The sequence below is a fragment of the Mustela nivalis genome (genome assembly GCF_964662115.1).
Source record: "Mustela nivalis genome assembly, contig: HAP1_SCAFFOLD_681, whole genome shotgun sequence".
Lineage (NCBI taxonomy): Eukaryota > Metazoa > Chordata > Mammalia > Carnivora > Mustelidae > Mustela > Mustela nivalis.
Window position 1 is genome coordinate 187,949 of NW_028135982.1, and position 19,642 is coordinate 207,590.

General features: G+C 50.3%; 2 protein-coding genes across 2 annotated transcripts in view; both read right to left on the reverse strand.

Moving 5' to 3' along the window:
• LOC309857380 (conserved oligomeric Golgi complex subunit 2-like) overlaps nt 1–19,642 on the reverse strand; it is a gene marked incomplete at its 5' end in the record, with an annotated part of 224,882 nt that overhangs the window by 150,631 nt on the left and 54,609 nt on the right. The window lies entirely within an intron of this gene.
• LOC309857377 (uncharacterized protein) overlaps nt 1–19,642 on the reverse strand; it is a gene marked incomplete at its 5' end in the record, with an annotated part of 45,247 nt that overhangs the window by 18,384 nt on the left and 7,221 nt on the right. Inside the window, one exon of the mRNA XM_082750091.1 lies at nt 17,411–17,930. Coding sequence (XP_082606217.1) covers nt 17,411–17,930 — 520 coding nt within the window. The remainder of the gene's footprint in view (nt 1–17,410; nt 17,931–19,642) is intronic.

A 19,642-nucleotide genomic window follows, 5' to 3' on the forward strand; every position in this document is an offset into this window, starting at 1 on the left:
CTGTCATTCGTATTTTTAACAGGGGCATCTTAAATCTGGGCAAATAGAGTAAGCAAGATCAATAACTGTTTTTGCTCTATAGAGAAAGAAGTACAGGTCAGGTTCAGGCATACAGGTAACTAGGTTTAAAGTCTGACAAGTTTTAAGTATTAATTCTGGCATATCATATTTAATTAGTTGGTTTCTATCATCCACTGAAGGCCTTTGAATTCTAAGACAAATCTGGACCTGATGTGAAGTCATTACAGTCAGGGATTGTTTTATAGTGAGCTTTGAGACTCTTTTTATGAGCAGGGCTGTTCTATGCTTAGCTAAAGCATCTGTTTGCAATTGCACCTCAACAGAGGTGGCCTCTAGGATAAATATGACTAAGGGATGAAACCAGTAAGAAGACCTTTGAGTGGTCCAACCTTAACAATATCCTGATTACAGAGGATCACTGGCAAGTGAGAAAACTTGTCAAGAGATAAGGGGAGTCCCCCATGGATCATTCAATCCACTCAAAGAAAGTGGGGTCATCCATTATCTCCACAAGTCCATAGTTAATCCTATGGAGTGCGGTATGCTGGCTTTTAGGCAATTTCATTATTCCAGTTGTTTCATCATGTGCCGTGGGGTCTGCTAATATCCCCACAAAACAGTAAGATCGACTAAAGAAGCTATTGTACAACTTCTCTGAAGTTTATCTCAAATTGTTTAGCTTAGGTAAACATTTAAGACAATCAAATCTAGAATTTAACATCCATAAAGGTGTGTTACTAAAACATAATTTTTCTCTCTAAAATAACCCTCATTTACAGAGATAGCCAAATCAGGACTAATTCACTTGTGAAACAAGTCCAATTTTAACAAACCTGGCCTATTATTTACATAAGCTCAGCAAGAACAGTTGAGTGTGACCATATAGATCTTTTAGAATCTGCTTTGCTGGAACTTCTTATAAGGAATCTCTAGGTTGAACTTTTAGTAGCCTCTCCGGGCCAGAAGTCCAGCCCTGTACTTGCCATCAGGCATGCCTGCAATATCTGTTGATTTGGGCGAGTTCCTCTTCTGAGTCTCTGCACCTACCAAGGAGTGACATCCTTTACTCACCTGGTGAGGCTGCTGGGAACTCTGTAAGCAAGGTATCAGGCCAACAGTCCCAAGGGGCTTTATGGCTCCAGGTTTCATAAAGTCAACCTTAGTTTCTTTAAACTTTCTGCTACTATCTGAGTCTTTTCAAATATGACATCCCAGTCAAAGCCTTGGTAAAATATAACCAGTTTCCAATGGTGTCCTGTTAAAGGAGAACAGAGTCTTATTGAACTTATGCAAATGACTGATTGCCATGGAAGAATGAGTACTTACTGAGACCTTTTGGTTTCAGAGGGTTCAGATAGAGAGAAAATTTGAATGCCTTGAGCACTTTTACATCTCTGTAAGTTACAGATAACTAGGAGGAAGTATCCCTAGTCTGGAAGAGCAAACATTAGAGAGAACCAGCAATGTTTAAAGTAAGATAAAACATTAATAGACACAACACTATCATCTTTTAGTTCATTTAGTCCCATATTACTAATTCTGGTGAATGCGGCTTTAGTCAGTTTTGGAAATTCTTACCCATTTCAGTTTTAGGATTATCAAGTATATCAAATATCTGTATTTGTCCTGTAAGTCCTTGATAGGAATCTCCTTGAAGATAAAACTCATTTTTCAAGAGAATTAAAACAATTATAAATGACAAAAACTCAGAATGGATATGGTTAGAGCTAAAGAGACACGGGAGTTTACAATTTAGCTGGCATGGAAATCAGGTTATTTCTGTGACACATAACATTCCCATAATTACAATATCAAGCAGTGATCTCTCAAAACATTAAAACTTTAGGAAGTGCGTAGAATCTCTAGAATAGTTATAGTATTTTCCCAAATGTAATCCAAGGTTTATTATTGGTTCAGTAGTACTTCATGAGCAACTTCACATACCAAGGAAAAGCCTGAGTTAAAGAGATTTACAATTTAAATCCTGTCAACATTTGCTAAAATTTTATGAAGTTTTAAAGCACATATGCCTAAATATATTTAGGGATGTTGACACCTGATAAAACTGAACATAGAAACTGGTTTTTCTGGACAGGCAAAGAGAAAACCATTTACATTTTCTTAACAGCAGATCAATTGATAAGAAAACATTGTCCTTTTGAACAGAGACAATTTCAGTCTTGTACCAATGTACTGTACCTTTAAAACCCATTCATTTAGTCCATCTTAGTCCGTCCTGACCATAGTTAAAATTCCTTTTCTGGAGATTTCCCTTCACAAACCTTCTACAACTTTCCTTTGCATTCAGGTTTTGTCCCAAGCCATTTCCCTCCAAACAACCGTCTCATTTAGGGCAAAATTACCTTCCCTCACCTTCAACAAAATGTATTCCCATTCCTTAAATCTTTCTTACTTATCATCTACTTTCCTACAGAGTTTCCCTTATTTCCATCAGTCTTAGTTACACTAAGCAGAACTTTGTATTCTTAGAAACACCTTTAGTTATTAACCAATTGTGAACTGTTACACAATAGAATTCTTCAGGTGGCAAATTTATGCATCAGTTAAGTGGCAAACAAGTTTACCAACAGATTTAAATACTCTTAGTTTCTTTGCAGTAAGAGGTCAAAAAGCACAAACCTACATCCAGTAATTAACGACTTAGCATTTTATCCTGTTTGGTTAAGACCTAGATGTCCACAATTCAATTCCATTTGTCATCCAAGCAAAACTTTAAAACTTTTTCAGGTTACCAAAGACTTTGAAAGCTACTTCAGCAATTACCCATTAGAACTTTGAGACAGACAATTAACCATCAGTTTAGTCATTTCTTTGCTAACAAATTTTAACAAATAACATGAGCTTATTTGACCTTCAGTAAATTTTGAAGTTTCACATTTACTGCTGATAACTTAAAAGACAGGTCTTATCTTAATTAAACCAACAGATGTAACTTAGTTCCAACACTGATTTACGTTCCACCTGGACCCACTCCACTTTGAATATTTACTTGAGACATGGTTGGGAAGATCTGGAGTGTGGGGGGGGGTGTTAGGTCCAGGGGGTACTCTTCTTGCTCCTTGACAGTGAAGAGAGAGGAGCTGTGGTGCATGATCTAGAGGCCAGTCATGCAGGATGCACACACGTTGGTACAGAAACACGTAAGGGTGAAACAGAAGAAACAAAGCACCGCCAGGAGGCAGAGAAATGATTCCCGGTTTTAGAGCTCATAAGGCCCAACAGAGGAGCAGACACCATGCTTTCCCATCAGCCAGGGAGGAGGGGTTAGGCAGTCCAAGTCAGGCCAGAGAACACAGGGAAACTTCCCCGAAACAAAGAGAGTTTCGGCAGCTGCTTGGGAATATTCCTTATAGTCTCTGTCTCGAGTTAGACCAACCCCAGTTGGCTCCAGTTATAGCCATTAACATGGGAAGTGAGTGAGGGAGAAGCCCCCACATCTATTAGGAGTAGCAGAGAGAAATAAAGCCAGAGTCCCCTTTGCTAGGGATGGCCCAGCAACCTGGGTTTACTAGAAGGCTTATTTATGTAATGTCAGGAGGAAATTTACTAGCTGACTCATTGAATCTGGTTTTAGCTCTTAATACCTATCTCTTTTATTCCCTCCCGATATGTATGATGTTGCAGACAAGGGGAGGAGGACCTTTCAGGTGCTGTCCTGCTCGCGTCCCTCGCGGGAACTTAGGAGCGTCTTAGATAAGGTCTATCCGTATAAACCCCGGACCAGGCTACTCCATGGAGTAGATGACAGTTATGCCGTATGACGCTCCGCGAGACTCAGGGTGCAGCCCACTCAGACTCCGTAGCCAAAGCTGGGGAGCCACACAAACACATTCATACAGTCAGGCATTCCTCAGATTCAAACGGGTTAGACACCCTCCCCTTAAACAGAATGTAACCTTCATGACCAGTACAAGGAACATATATCCACATTTAAAGACATAACATGGAGACATACATGAAGACATACATTGTTGGCCTCCGAGGTACTCGAACCCACGATCTCTGCGAGGCACTCCTGGCCCCCGAGGTGGGACTCGAACCCACGATCTCTGAGAAGCCATTCCCGCCGGGCACGAGGACGTCTCCGTCGGCCCACTGGCAACCCTATAGCGCGTCCGCCAGGGCATATTTGCCAGTCACCCCTCTGGGACTCTAACCCAGGTCCTCCTGAGACTCTAACCCAGGAAAAATCACAGAAAGGACAAGACACACAAGACAGGACATACACAGCCAGGACATAAGAACAAAGTATACAAAAAACATAGAGACAAAAGACAAAGCCGGCTTTCTTACCGATCGGTTGCAGCGACCCGTTGACCAGTTGTCTGGTGGGCTTGAAGGGGAGATCTCGGTGGGACCTCCAAATGAAATGCCAATTGAGTATTAGCCCCACCTTGAAAGACCACCAGAGATGTGAGTCAAAGCCAATCAGCAAGGGTCATTTATTGCAGGTTTGAACCTGGACCTCTGCAGCGCTCGTTCCCGATAACACTGAGAGGTCCAGAGCTGGGTCGGTGCAGGATTTTTGTAGACAGATACAAACAAGTTTCGGGTGGGGCTGAGCTGATTGATTGATAGTTTGAACAGGCAACCTAGGATTCTTGGTAACTCAGGGCCCAGAAATTTCAGAACCATCCTAACACAAACATTACCAGATGACACCCACTCAATTTCCTCAAATATTCTCTTCCGTGTTATGTATAAATGCTTATTTTCATGGCAAATCTTCTCCAAGATCCCAGAGCTCCACAAGCACCCAGAATAGGCTTGGCAGGCATCCCCAGTGCTGAGGCTGGGGACATGATGGTCAGAAGCTCTGACCTCCAGGGAAGACAAATTCCAAATCAAGCTGCTCTGATAAGCAGGTCCTCCCTGTTAGAGAGGATTTCAACAGAGCACAGTTAAGAGGAAGTGCAGGCAAGAAACTCAGAACTTGGCCCACTGGACAGAGGGCAGTAGGACAGTGGGCCGGAGGGGTGACAGAGGGATGGAGAGGAACGGCACGATCAACAGAGGCCAGCCAAGGCAGCACTGATGCTCAATGTGAGAGGGTCGGCTGGGGACACACTGTGAAAATGGCTTCACAGGCAGGAAGCAAGCCCAGCTCAGCACAAAGCAAAGTCCTGAGCAGGAACCTTCTGGGACCAGGTTGGACACTAAGGTGAGCTGAAAATGGCTGTGGGACCCAGTGCAGTCTGAATCTCACCCATGCCTCTCACAGGCTGGGTGACCCCGGACCAGTTATGCTACGTCCTTTAATGTTTCCTAAAGGGTATATTCACTCCATAACCCTGAGCCATGTTCTCATTTCGGTGAGTGTGGGAGGCCGCAATAAGGCTTGAGATGAGAACCAAACCAGACCCTGACTTGTGCCTCCTTTAAAGTCCAAATAACCTAACAAAAGGTTTAGGACGGGAAAAATTCAGTAGCACTGGGAAAGAGTCTGTGCTATGTGTTGTGAGCTCGCCTACGTGACTTCCCACACGCTTACTAAACAAATGAGAACAATTCGGTTGGGCTAAAACGTTCTTTGCTGGTCCTTGCTGCCTTAGTACAGCCCATAAATTACTTTCAGGTTTGCTGTATTTGTACTGGCATCAGCCATTTGGCGTCATGAGGAACCGTAGTTGCTTAACTAAACACAGACGTAATGTCACTATATATATGGCCTTAATGCTTTGAATAAACTTAGCACTGCTGGACATCCTCCTCAGTGCTCCTCCTGCCCCCCATCTCTTTGCTTCTCGAGTTCTTTTCTTCTTCCTCTTACCCTCATGTTCCTGGTTGATTTGTTGCGCCGGTCATGACAGGTGAGGATCTGATAGTGCCCACAATCTACAGAGATCCAATATATACAACTAGGACAGCCTGGAGGTGGGTGGGCAACCCAGGCTGGACAGGGAGTTAAGAAGGAGTCAGGAAGGGCGCCTGGGTGGCTCAGTGAGTTAAGCCGCTTCCTTCGGCTCAGGTCATGATCTCAGGGTCCTGGGATCGAGTCCCGCATCGGGCTCTCTGCTCAGCAGGGAGCCTGCTTCCTCCTCTCTCTCTCTCTGCCTGCCTCTCTGCCTACCTGTGATCTCTCTCTGTCAAATAAATAAAATAAAATAAAAAATCTTAAAAAAAAAAGGAGTCAGGAAGAAGTCATTCCCACACTTGAGGCATGGGTTGGTACTGACCAGAGACACTGGGCAAGAGACAGTGTCCTAGGACTGCTGTAACACTAGCCGGGTCCAGGCAAAGTACATAACAGTGTGTAGATGTAACCCATCTGTAAAAGGTGGATGGGGGGTGGTGGTTGCAGCTGGTTGAGCATCTGACTCTTTGTTTTGGCACAGGTCCATTCACCTGGCCCATTCACCTGTGCCTGCATGTGTTCTGTGGTGTGCTCTCTATCTCTCTCTCAAATAAATAAATCTAAAAAAAAAAAAAGTCAGGAAGGATTAGGAGACCTCCTGTTAAGGTCCCAAAGACTCCACCCTCCTCAACTAGCCTCCGGAAGTAAAGTAAGTGGATGCCCAGGAGCCTCCTGGACACAAAACTTTCCAAAGCAAAGCTTTCAATTTCATACTGGAGAAAAGGTTGCTGTGCAAATTCAAGACAAAAAAGCCGGCCATGGTGGGGTGGGTTTGGACGGGGTTGGTCCTGTAGGGCTCTGGCCACTAAATGCCCACTGCCCAAGCCAGGAGCCTGGAGTCTGTGCAGCCAGTGCTTCCTGAGGCTTCCACCTCATGGCCTCGCCCTGAAGTTTCCTCCTGGAAGCTCCTTACCCAGGGAGGCCACCTGTGAGCACCCCCTCACACACACCCCAGCTTCTGCCCCTCCATCCAGCTGGAGTGAAGGATCCCCAAGCCTGCTCTCTCTGGTCTCTCCTGCACAGAGAGGAGTATGTGCCCCGGAAAGAAGGGTCCCTGAGGATACCTGAGTCCCTGGCCCGAAGACAGCTGGCTTGAGAATGTGGGGTTTCGGTGCTCTAGGCACAGCAGTTCCTAGAGGAATCAGGGTAGGGAGCTCCAAGGTGGAGGGGAGTCCCGGGAGTCTGGGATCGCAGAAGCCAGTGGCCCCCTAGTGGAAGGGTTTCGGTGACCCCAGAGGTGAGAGGGGCCAGGGGTCAGGCCTAGAGGTGGACAAGGACCTGTGGGCTAGGGGGCCGGAGATGGAAGTGATCCCAGGGTGGTCACAGGCCCAAAGTAGAGGTGTGGGGGTGGGGGGAAGGGGTCCATGGGCCAGAAAGGAATGGTATCCTGGGGCTCCTGGGTAAAAGGCAGTTGAGGTGGAGGGGGCCCAGTGGGGCCCAGGCTGCGCGGGCAGAGCCAGCTCCTCTAGGGCTGGGGAGCCCGGCAATTCTGAGGGACAAAATTTTCCATCAAGTTCTGGAAAAGAAGCCTGTCAGCACAGGCGTCTATCCGGGGGCCAGACGAGCCCAGTGGTGCTGGGCCCCTTGATGTCAGTAGGGCCCCACGGGTTCCCTGGATACCGAGAAGTGGAGCGAGGGCTGTGGGGCAAGGGCTATGGGGCGTAGGAGCACCAGGCCAGCAGGAACCTGTCCGCCAGGCCCCCCTCCCGCTCCCTTGGACGAAGCATCAGGTGGCAGCGGGCAGGAGGAACACAGCCTCCCTCTCTCCCTAGCGCCCCTACCCCTCCCCAGCCCCTCAGTACCTGAGTCAGCGGGGCACTCCCCCGCGCCCTGCCCCACCAGCCCAGAACCCCTGCCTCCCCGGGAGGCGCTACTTGCGCAGTGATTTCGATGGGCCCGCAGAAGGCGGTGGGCGGGGCAGGCAGGTGCGGGCGCGCTGCTGCGGGTGGGGGCGGCAAACAGCGGTGCAGGCCTCTGCAGACCCACGAGCCCTAGCCCAGCCTCCTGTCTGTCCTGTCGGGTGAGGGGCCTGGCTGCGCCCCCTGCCGGTTCCCGCTGCTCTTCTGCTGACTCCAGGACCCCAGTCCCCCACCCAGTCCAGGCCTCCCTGCCGCTGCTTGAGCTCCAGGCTAGGCCCACTGCCGCTCCTGGGCGGCCGAGCTGCGGCCCCGGTGTGGTGTGGCTGGCCCTTTTCTCTCCCCAGGGCACAGTGGAGCCACGAGGGAAGGCCTGAGGGGATCTTCCGTCTGCTCAGCGCCAGTGGACACTCTCCAGCGGTCTCTCTACCTGGTGGGCTCCACCCATGGCCATCTTGGAACCCCCAGAATCCCCTTCAGAGACCAGGTGAAGCCCTCCTTGGGGAATCCAGGCTCCTGGGACCAAGGCGAGTTGATCTTGTGTACTGCTGTGTTTGTTCCCTGGCCTGGCATGGATTGAAAGTTGCTGAATTGATCTATTCTGGGGTCATCAAGGGCAGAGGAAAGAATTCAGGGCTGGGATCCCCAGGCCTAGGGTCCACACAGGCTTGGAGCACTCTTGGCTGTCCCCGGTTCCAGGACAGCCTCCCGTGGTGCTGAGGCAGAGAGTGTGGCAGAGAAACCAGCTCTTGGTCCCTAAGCTGCCAGCACACCCGAGAATGCATGGGATCCCTTTCCTGTGAGGGGATGGGAGCCACACCAGGCGGCAGAATGCGAGAGTCCTGCTATAGAGCCTGAGATACTCCCCTGAGAGAGGTATAAAGGCCCCGCCGGTGCTCTTTGATACACGCCCTTGTTTCAGAGCCTGCACCAAACTCTCGCCCCAGAGAGGTGCGCGAAGGCCCAGCCTGGTGCTCTCGGACCTGTGCCCCGTTCTCAGAGCCTGAGACCCGCGCGCGAACCTCTGCCTTCCCTGAAACTGGTGCGTGCAAGGTGGGCGCTCTTAGACCCAGAAAGACCAGGCACTCCCAGCCCGGGCCAGCGGGAAAATCTCAGTGTGAGATTGCTGCTTGGAACCTCTCTAGCGGTCTGGAGGTGCCCAAAGCTGCTGCTGCTGTGCTTTTGGGTACAAGCAAAAGATCCTCCATCCCCAGGGACAGCGACTTGGAACCTGCTCTGCCAGCGGCCAAGGGGGAACTTATTTGGGCTTTGCAGCCAGACTGAGGCTTTTCTCTGAGAGGGAGATCAGGGTGCAGTTTGTTTTCCTCTAAAACTACAAAAACCATCAAAAGCGGTCAAAGTGAGAAAAAAAAGTGAACAAACAAAAAACCGCCAGAGAACAAAAGCCTGAAAAAAAAAGAAAGTTTCCTCAGAGCCCACCCCCTTGAGGTGGGAACATCATTGTCAGGGAAGATCATTGTCAGGGAACATCATTGACTGAAAACCCACATGGCAGGCCCCTTCCCCAGAAAACAAACCAAGAAAGAAAAAAAAAAAGAGAGAGAGAGAGAAAAAAGTACTACAAGAGAACTACCACTACTTCATAGGAAAACTTTATTTTTCATTCATCCCCACTATTCTGGTTCTTTTTTTTTTTTATATATAGGTAATTTTTTTAACCCCAGCAGGATGGTGGAATGGGACATGGCTGAGTGCCTCCCGGGTCTGACCTACTGTGACGCCACCGGGTGCCTGCAGCTGCCCTCTGGAAGGTGTTGCTTTTGCGGCAGAGCCGGAGGGCACCAAGCGTGTGTCTGTCTCCAAAGTCCTGGGCACCACATCACAATGCCTTCCTGAGAAGCAGAATCAAGGACAGTTGCTGATCTTCATTCCTTCCCACCAAAGGTAGCTCATACACCATCTTTGGAAGTTGGAGCCAGGGGGCGCCTGTGTGGCTCAGTCGGTTAAGTGTCTGCCTTCAGCTCAGGTCATGATCCCAGGGTCCTGGGATCGAGTCCCACACATTTGCCTCCCTGCTCAGCGGGGAGCCTGCTTCTCCTTCTCCCTCTGCCATTCCCCCCACTTGTGCTTTCTGGCTCTCTGTGTGTTCATCTGGTCTTCTGTTAGTTCCTTTATTCAACAAACAGAGAGGACTCACCGTGTCCTAACTGTGACCAAGACATCCAGCATCTCATCCCACAAGGGAAACATATTAGCAAATGTGGCAGCAAAGAGGGATGGGGTAAGGCAGTGACATCTGAATCAAGACCAAACTAACAAGCAAGGACTGCCATGAAGAACATTCCAGGTATGGGCCCCATAGGCATGAAGGCGGAAATGAATAGATTATGTGCAGACGGCAGGACAGGGGACTAAGGGGACACTGGAAAGGAAGGCTGCGGAGCAGCTGTCGGCATTGGAGGCCTTGCGAAGGACTCTGGAATTCCCTTTGGTTTCAACTGGAAGCTACATGAAGCTTTAAGCGGGGAATCATCAGATTAGCCTATATTTGTAAAAGATCGCTCCTCTTCCACAGAAGAAATGGGGATGGGGTGGGGGTGTCCACGAGCCTAGAAGCTGGAAATTGAAGCAGATGAAGTTTCCAATATCCTGGCCAAGGAGGTAGTCTGTCGCAGTGAGAGTGTCAAGATTTGCAGTTCTAAACTTTTTAGTAAAGTGGCTTATTAAACACACAGCTAACTATTGCCCGGGGTTCCTACTTTTGTAATAAGTTTTTTCTGAAACTCGAAAAGGGGAGAGGGGCTCTGCACCACGTGCCAGTTGGGGCGGAACATCATCGTCACATTACAGGGTGTTTTCAGAGCCTGTTATCCTTTTAGTACGACATCCCTCCCACCCTGAGACAACACCGTGCCTCTTTCCGCCAACAGAAGTTGAGTTTTTCCCTTTCCCTCTTCCTTCTTTCAAGGGCACAGCTCAGGGCTTCTCCAGAGATTCCATCCTAAGTTCATAGATCTCACCAAGCCGACCACATTCCCCTCCCTGTGGGCGCCAGGAAACGCCGGAAACATCTGTATCTGCACCTGAACATGGGACCTTGGATCCCAGCTACAGTTACTTGTGCTGTGGTAACAAGGACATCATGTCGCGTTTCAGGACATTTTCGTAAATAAGGCCTCGGGTCGGGATGCTCAGGGTAGGAAAAGGGTGGGTCCACCCCTGGGCAGAGTGGCATACCTTCTCTCTCCTCCTGGCCTTTGCCTGAGTTGGAGATGCCCTGTTCCTTCCTCTTCACCTGAGTAATCATTATCTCTGCTTCCAGAAGCAGCTCAGGGGGCCACCTCCATCACAGAGGCCACCCCTCCCCAACCCCACTGGACCAAGTGACCCTCCCCAGAATTCCATATAAATCCCTGTTAATGTTGATCCCACTGCTTCCCAGAGGCTCTGTCTCCTTGTCTTTACTTTGTCTCTCCTGCTGGACTCCAGGAGACAGGTCTCACTCATCATTTTATCCCAGCAGGGTTCAGTATGTTGCTGAATTAACACATGGCATGTCCCGCACATCGCTGGCAGCTGGATGAACTGGAACACAGTGTGGCAGCATGTACTGAAGCAGGGGTTCTCAGAGCACCAGGGGGTTCAGTCGGTGAGGCATCTGCCTTCGGCTCAGGTCATGATCCTAAGGTCCTGGGATCCAGGCCTGCACCGGGATCCCTACTCAACAGGGAGTTGGCTTCTCCCTCTCCCTCTGCTTCTCCCCTCCCTCTCAAATAAATAAATAAAATCTTTTCAAAAAATAAATTTAAAATAAATTTTTAAAAAATTAAGCAGTTGTTCTCACCTGCAGGTGATTTGGCTCCCCAGGGGACATATGGCAATGCCTGGAGAAAAGTTTGGTTGATGTAATTGGAGGAAAGGGTGCCACTGGGCATTTGGTGGGGAGAGGCCAAATGGAGGTGGCCAACATCTGGCCATGCACAAGACAGGCCTCAGCAAAACATCACCCAGTCCACGAGGTTGAGAGGGGAGACCCGCATCTAATCTAGGACCTGGAAAACCTTTTCCTAGGTTTACATGCTCAAGGGAAATGTATCTGTCCATCAAAACCACAAGAATGTCTGAAGCAGCTTATCCTCAGAAGCCCCAAACTGGATACCATGTAAAAGACCATTAACAGGAGAACGGATAACCGACTACAGTACCTACGTGATGGAAGACAACAGACGATAACGAAATTTAAGATGCCACATACGCGACAACAAGAAGGAATCCACAGATGTCCTGAGGAACCGAACCACCAGAGCAAGGTAACAGGCAAACTTGATCGCTGGTGATGGAAGAGAAGCAGGGGGCAGGGAGTGACTGACTGGGAAGGAGCAGGAGGGAACCTCTGGTGTGCTCAGAATGTTCCTGATCCTCATCTGGGTAGTAGTTACACACAGCGTGCTGCATGCTAGGACTCATGTGCTGTGTGTGTGTGTATTACACCTCAGCAAGCTTTACCAAAGGCAACGGTCCTCTAAGAGCCCCAGCGGGCAGGAATCACACACTGGAGCAGGTCCTCCGAGCATGACTTTCTAAGGATTTCAGTGCACAGCCGGCAGGAGCATTGTAGATATGTTTCTGGAGACCTATTTCACCACAGACACCAAAAACCTTACAGTGGGTCCTTGATTCAATTCTGCTTCGGTCATTTTCTGCTAAGGATTGTGCTACAGATGTGCAAACAGACTTAGGTTTCAAGAATATTTATCATAGCAGAACAAATACAAGAGGGAGGCAGCAACAACACTGACCCAGAGGAAACTGTGTGATACCGTGGACTCATTAAAATCGACATTTAAAAATGTAAATGGAAAATGACTACAATATATTAATTACAATTAAAGAGCAGGTCACCCAACAAGCTGACACCTAAGATATATGAAGAATATACTCAATATGATTAACTATGATTAGTTAAGGTCATGAGGGGTTATGGGATTTCTTAAAATTTTATAATTTTTCCCCTAAAATGTACATATATTACTTATTAATAAGAAAAAATACACAATCACACTTCTTAAAAATAAAGGTGAGTTTTCAACTCTAAAACTGAGTACCAGGGGCGCCTGGGTGGTTCAGTGGGTTAAAGCCTCTGCCTTCGGCTCAGGTCATGATCTCAGGGTCCTGGGATCGAGCCCCGCATTGGGCTCTCTGCTCAGCAGGGAGTCTGCTTCCTCGTCCCTCTCTCTGCCTGCCTCTCTGCCTACTTGTGATCTCTATCTGTCAAATAAAATAAATAAAATCTTTTTTAAAAAAATAAAATAAATAAAATAAAACTGAGTACCAGACCCCACACAACCCCCAGATTCCCCATGGATTCAGAGCCCTGATGCCTGCAGAAGCACTCTATTGATGCTCATCACAGTGGCTGAGACAGATTAAATAAATAGATAACATTCCAGATTTCCTGTCTCTTATCCGACTGTGCAGATTGTTTACACAAATCCAAATCCTTACATGCATTAGACCTCACTGAACTGCATACGCCCTGAGAAAAAGTTATAAGCAATTCCTGTAAAAATACGAAAGTATTTCTGACAGCAAAAGTTTTCAGATGCTGTAAAGAAAAAAAAAAAAAAAACTAAAAAGGCACGACCTTCCCTGATTAATCAAGTCTCCCTCGAGAGAAGGCTACCACTTCCCCAGGTAATCTCATCGCCTCAGACGAAATCATGTTTCTCCCTGTGAAGTGGAGGTGATCGCGGCTCTCTCGGAGTACTCGCAAAGGTTTGGCGTGGTTATGAAACAGAACGCTATGACTGGGGCCCGCTGGTTGTGGTCACCGTTATGCCCACAGCCTGAACACCACCTCCCTCCAGGAAGCTCCCTTCTCTGAATTCTGTGTGGTAGGGGCACGTGGCTGACTATTAGGGAGCACTGCATAAGGCATACCCTGTCGCTCGCCCAGACACCCAGCTTCTCCCGGAACCACCGAATGCAATACAGAGCTAAAGCTGGGAGCAGTGGCTCACCGTGGACACCAATGACGAGGGCCCAGGTACCTCAGCTCACAAACCCATTACAAGCATATACATTTATCTCTAGCTTTAAGATGTTTCTCCTCTTACTTCTCAGTCAAAAAAGACTTTAAGCCGAGTAAACCAACAACAAACCCTAAGATAAAACATTTAACCATGTTAATTTCCAAAGCCCTATGGTTGTCTTCAGCTTCTCAAGGTCACACCTCCCTGCTGAATGATTACGGAGGGTTGCTGATGTGGTACACAGAAAAAAAAAAAAAAAAAACTCTTGGGATGTCCAGCCTCTAAGAGAAAAAGCAAACAGCTCAGAATCCAGCCAGCCACGGCAAAGGAAGCACCAACAAAGCCAAACACAGAGGGGCCCCTGAGCATCTGGGAATCTGCCTGTTCCTTTGCCTCCTCAGAGGGAAGGAGTCACAAGACTGCTCGGAATGGGAAATGAGAAGGGCAGAAGCCCGGAAACCAGCGCGTCCTGAATTTCCTGCTGCTTCCAAGGAGTGAGCCCGCCTGCTGTGTCAGTTATTTACACAGTGGGCAGGTGAGGCTGACAGCTTGAAGGGGTTATTTTAGAGGGAGAGCTGTAAGTCTGATCAGGAGAAGGTTCTGGACCCTGGGGTCCCAGCACGCATCTTCAGCTTCCAGGCTGACCCTCCCTTCAGACAGGGTTTAAGAGGCAGCAGGGCAAGCATGGTCTTTGTATTTAAATCACCTCAAGGGGTCCCATATCTCCAGGCACAACCAGAAGCCAGGGAGGAGAGGGAAGGGGGAGAGGGAGAGGGTACCTCCACTCCTATCTGCTGGCTGCACTTCTGGAGCGCCTGATCCAGGAAGCTAAATGCATGGACAGAACAGAAGGAAGAATCTGGGAAGACTGGAAGACTAGAAGAGCTGCTCGCGGACTAGTCTCAACCTGAACCACAGAAACACCTCTGCCTCCCTGCCCTCCTCCCATTGGCTGGGCACCAGGTGCCTCCCTACTGCACTCCAGATGCAGATCCAAGCTCAGGGGTGCCCAGTGCCGATGCCTCTCTCTGGCGCAGGGAGTCTAGGGCATCAGAGGGACTCCTAGACAGCACCTGTGATCTCTAATTTAAAACCAAAACCAAAATCCCCAACCAGCCCAAGCCAGCACAAGCAATACATATTTATGTGTAAGACACCTATGTACACATACACATTCATTTATCTACACACACACACACACACACACACACACACACACACACGCTTTTGCAGCAGAAAGCAGGCATGAAACCTGTTCCCTAAGTCCTTTGCTTTCCTCATCTGCTTCTAGCAGCAACAGCCATTTCTGCTACGGATTTTCCTATTCGAGGGTTGATTATAGATCCAAATGCCACCGTCCTGTTTGCCACCCTTTCCTACCCCACCGGCCCGCTGACGTCTGTCAGTGAACCAGGGAACAAAGATGGAAGACAGGCCCAAGCTGCCTTCCTAAAGTGGGGTTATATTTGACACTTTAATAAACCTCAGAGCCTGAGCCTCTCTGCTCTCAGACTGGCCAGGGTACAGCTCTCACTCTTACCAAACCCGTCCAACTCTCCCCCCCCCCCCCACCGTGGGGCACAAGGGTTTTCTCTGCCCGGCATCTATTTCCAGGCCCCATAAATCATATCCCATTGTTCCAGGCCATCTGAACTCATGCTTAATAAACCATCCACCTCACGCTTCCGCCACCACCCCGAATTTCCCACAGGGAAAGACTGTTTCAAGAATAAAAGGAAATTCTTCATTAGGGCTGGATTTTAAAAGCAAGCTTCCACAAAAAACCGGAAAACAAAATTGGGTATAAATACCATCCAATAACCACTAAATGTCTTTGGTTAAAGCACCTGCCTGCCTGTGATTCTTGGGTCCAGATGTGAGCTCAGTGCACATCCAAAGGAAGCAGAATTTGAACCTGATGCTAAATGACAAATGATCCTGAACTTCATGACCATTTAGGTGCCGCAGTGGCTAGACTAAATTGCTCTGATGCAGAATTTCTCCCAAGTATAGGTTACTGAGAAACATAATATTGCTTGAAAATGTATTTAGGTGCGCTCATCCTTCTCAGACCAACACTCATGGCTCTTAGTCATAACCAGGCTTAAGCTAACACGATTCCCCTATTTTCGCCAGAGAGGGAGGGAAACAAGAGGACATGTCTCTCATGTTCCAAGATCCAAAACTGGATCACAGCACTCACAGCATCAAGTCTGCCAAACCAGAGCTCTGGGTACGTACAATTCTTAAAGAGCTAATTGAATGGAAAACAGCCATCTGGGGCTGGAAACCCTTATGACATTCTGGGAAATGTATGGGGTTTAAAAGGATTATGCAGGGTGATGTGACTTTCAAAATTCCCAAACTCTGAACTGAAGCCTAAATGAGAATATGTTAAATTCACCCATTCCAAAACACAGCACAGTTGACTCGGACCCTAGAGCCCAGCTGTAGCTCAGGGTGTCCACACGGCAGCCTGTCCGTGGGAGGTCTGCAGACCACTCCCTGCTGAGAGAGTCCAGCCAACCCAATCAGCCTACCAGCAGGCTGTGGCACAAGGTCCAGATCCAAGCTCAGGCACCAGCCAGGGTTCCCTTTGGCCTGCCTTCCATGGTTGAACAACAATCATGGAGAGCCACAGGGAGAGCAGCATTGGGTCCAGTATGGCCACCCCCTGGTCCTCCACAACACTGGTTGCACACTCTTCAACACAAGAAAATGGTGTGCAGAAACAAGGGCCTGCCACAGTAGGCTGTCGAGCAAGGAACAGAAAGCATCAGGGGACAGGTGGGACTGCAGGCTGGTCTCCACCTCTCCCAGAGGGCAGAGGCCGCAGAGCTTCTGCAGGCTAAGCAGAGACATGTCAGAATTACCTTTCCAAAAAGTAGGCAGTAAAGGAGGATTTCAAGCAGCCACAACCGCCAGCAGGCCTGCGACCTCCAGATATCAGGGGCTTGACCATGACCGTGTCGGTAAGCAGAACACACAAGTGCCTTCTGGAGCGAGAGCAGACAGCTTAACGCTGATAACTGGTCCTCTCACTCTTCTCTGCTCTCAGCAAGTGATCCTGAAAGGCATGGACAATGTTGGTCAGATTCACTGGAGAAAACACGAGCCAGTGAAGACATCCCGGCTCACACTAGGCCTCCCTCCAAAGGCTGGCTGCCCCACCCCTGGCACCTGGGTAACGCTGCTCTGGGGCCATCCACACAAAACGATTTACGTACCCCCCCACCCGCAACAAACACACACAGACACAAACACACACACACACACACACACACACACACACACACACAAGCTGCATCGGGCTTTAGGAACCTAACTCAAACGCACCCCTAACGAGCAACCCCACAGGTGTGACTGGGTTGGACACTACCAGCAAGAGAGGGAAGGCCCCCCCCTTGGGTCCTTGCCAGTGGCAGGGTGCAACCTGGGCCTCCGCCTCATCCTCTCCATCCGCGGGGAAGTCGGAGCGGCCCCCACCAACCACCACCACGCAACCAGATTGATTCTCGCACTTCAAATCCCCGCTGCCAGGGCCCCATCTGTGTGCTGACCGAAAAGCCGCCTTCAAGCAGCCCGCCGGCGGAGCGTCTGGAGTTCTCCCAGTCCCGCGCTCAGGCCACCCCAGGCCGCCCCCGCCCCCGCCGGCCGCGCCTTACCGCCAGTGTCCACGAAGCGCGGGGGCGGGCGGTCCCGCAGCGTGGCACTCCAACCCGCGCTGGCCTCGTCCTCGTCGGACTCCTGCGCTTCCGGGGCGTCGGGAGGCAGCGGGGGGCTGGGGCGCTCGTGTTCGGCGTCCGAGGAGGCGGCCGAGGAGGAGCGCCAGGCGGCGGACGTGCTGTAGAAGGGGTTCCCGCCGCTGTCCGGGCCGGACTCGCGGAACACGTCGTCCCAAATGTGCAGGCTCTCGTAGCGCGCGCGCGGGCGGCCTCGAGCAGCGCCGGCGCCCTCCTCCGCGCGCTCCCGCCGACCTGGGCCATAGCCCCGGCCGCCGCCGGCGCGCCGGCCCCACAGAGCGCCTCCCGGCCGCACGCGCCGGGCACTGGGCCCGCGAGGCGGCCCGCCGCCCCCCACCAGCGCAGCCCGCAGCACAGCGCCCGCCGCGCCCGGCCGCCCGCCGTCTTGGCCGCCTCGGGCCCAGCGCCCGAGGAAGCACCCTCGAAGCTCCGGCGCCGCAGGCTGCAGGCCGCGGAGGGACGCAGGGCGGGAGGCAGGGGCTGCGGCCGGGCCCAGGCGCCACCGCTACCGCCGCCGCTGCGTCTCCTCGGCGCCCGCTGCGTCCCCGCGCGCCCTCCCGCTGCACCCCGCGCTCCCTGGCCAACCTTGCCGGGCGCGAGCGGCCAGAGACGGACCCCGCCTCCTCGCACCTCCGGCCCGCCGGCCAATGGAGAGCAGGCCGGGGCGGGGCCCGCGCGGGGCCCGCCCCACATCCCTCGGTCGAGCGGGGCGAGGAGAGCAGCAGTGGCGGCGGCGGCAGCGGGGAGAGCGGCCGGTGGCTTCCTCGCCTGCGGGACGTGTGGCCCGGGACGGCCACCCGCAGGCCCCACGCGGCCCTGCAGGGGGAAGGGAGGAACCGAGTGGTTTCCGGGGTTGTGGGGGACGCAGCCGGTCTTCCCGCCGCCCCAGCCGGCTCACGGAGCGTGAAGCCCGCGCTCTCGGTCCCCTTCCGCAGTCGGCGCCGGCGGCCTTGGGGAGCTGTCCCCCCCGGTGGTTCTGAACCAGGCGCTGCGGAAATTCCAGGTAGGCGCCAGGCCCGAGGGTCACGATTCCCGTGGCTGCTGTGGCTGTTGCTGCTTCGGTGCTCCACAGCCGGCTGTGCCTTGAGCTCTTGCAAGCACAAGGGCTATCTGGCTTCCGGGAGCCTTGCTCTAATAAGGAGCCCGCCTCGCTGGTTCATTTCTGGGGTCAGGTGGTGACTCAGTCTCGCTTCAATACCCCTGTAATTTGAGGGGGTCAACATCCGATCTTAGTCATTCCTCCCGTCTTTGACCTTTGACATCTTTAAACTCAAAGTATTCATTACCTTCCAAATATTAATTACTCTAACACCACCACTGCAACATCTTCACCCATACACTTGACACACTTGTCTGTTAAAATACGGCACAATCACCCAGGCTTCAGTGTTCTGATAAATAGATCAGAAAGGTTTCATCATCCCTCTGCCTTGGCCAGGAGTGCGTGGCACTCATTCCATTGATGACGATACACGTGATCAGGCGTTTCTTGCTCCTCTCTCCCTCCCACACTAATGCAATAAGTCACAATGATGGTAATTGGGCCATAAAGTCACTTGCACTCTGAAATAAAATAAATCCACAGAGATGTGAAGGGCTTGCAAATCCTACTGGGTATTAACTAAATAAGGATTACACGACAGGGAAAGGCATATTGCTATTTCATGCATAAAGGATGCAGATGCATAAAGGGTGAAGATGTTGGTACCACCAGCTAAGGTCAGTTCTAACAGCAGGTGAGCAGCTTCTGCTCTCGCCCTCCCCTCGCAAGCCCCTGTTTCCTCCTCCCAAACCAGAGTCTCTGTACCAGCATGAATTCCTGATCATCACTGAAAGATGATATATAAAAAGGAAAGGATTCACATGACATTGCTTTGTATATGAATTGGCTGATATACGTGAAATTGTTTGCAAAGCATTTCAACTCCGTTGGAAGAATTGTGTCACAGAAAAGAACTGGTTTCCAGCACTTCTCTATACTGTGTTAACCAGGGAAAGATTCTGAAGAGAGTTCATACAGGTAATCAGACTTAAAAGGGTCAATGACACATAGATTGAAGACGAAAAGTAAGATTGCGTAGCTCAAGTTCAAATTCTGCAATTAGGAATTCTGTAATACTCCTGTAAAATTTAATGATATATATTTTAAAAAAT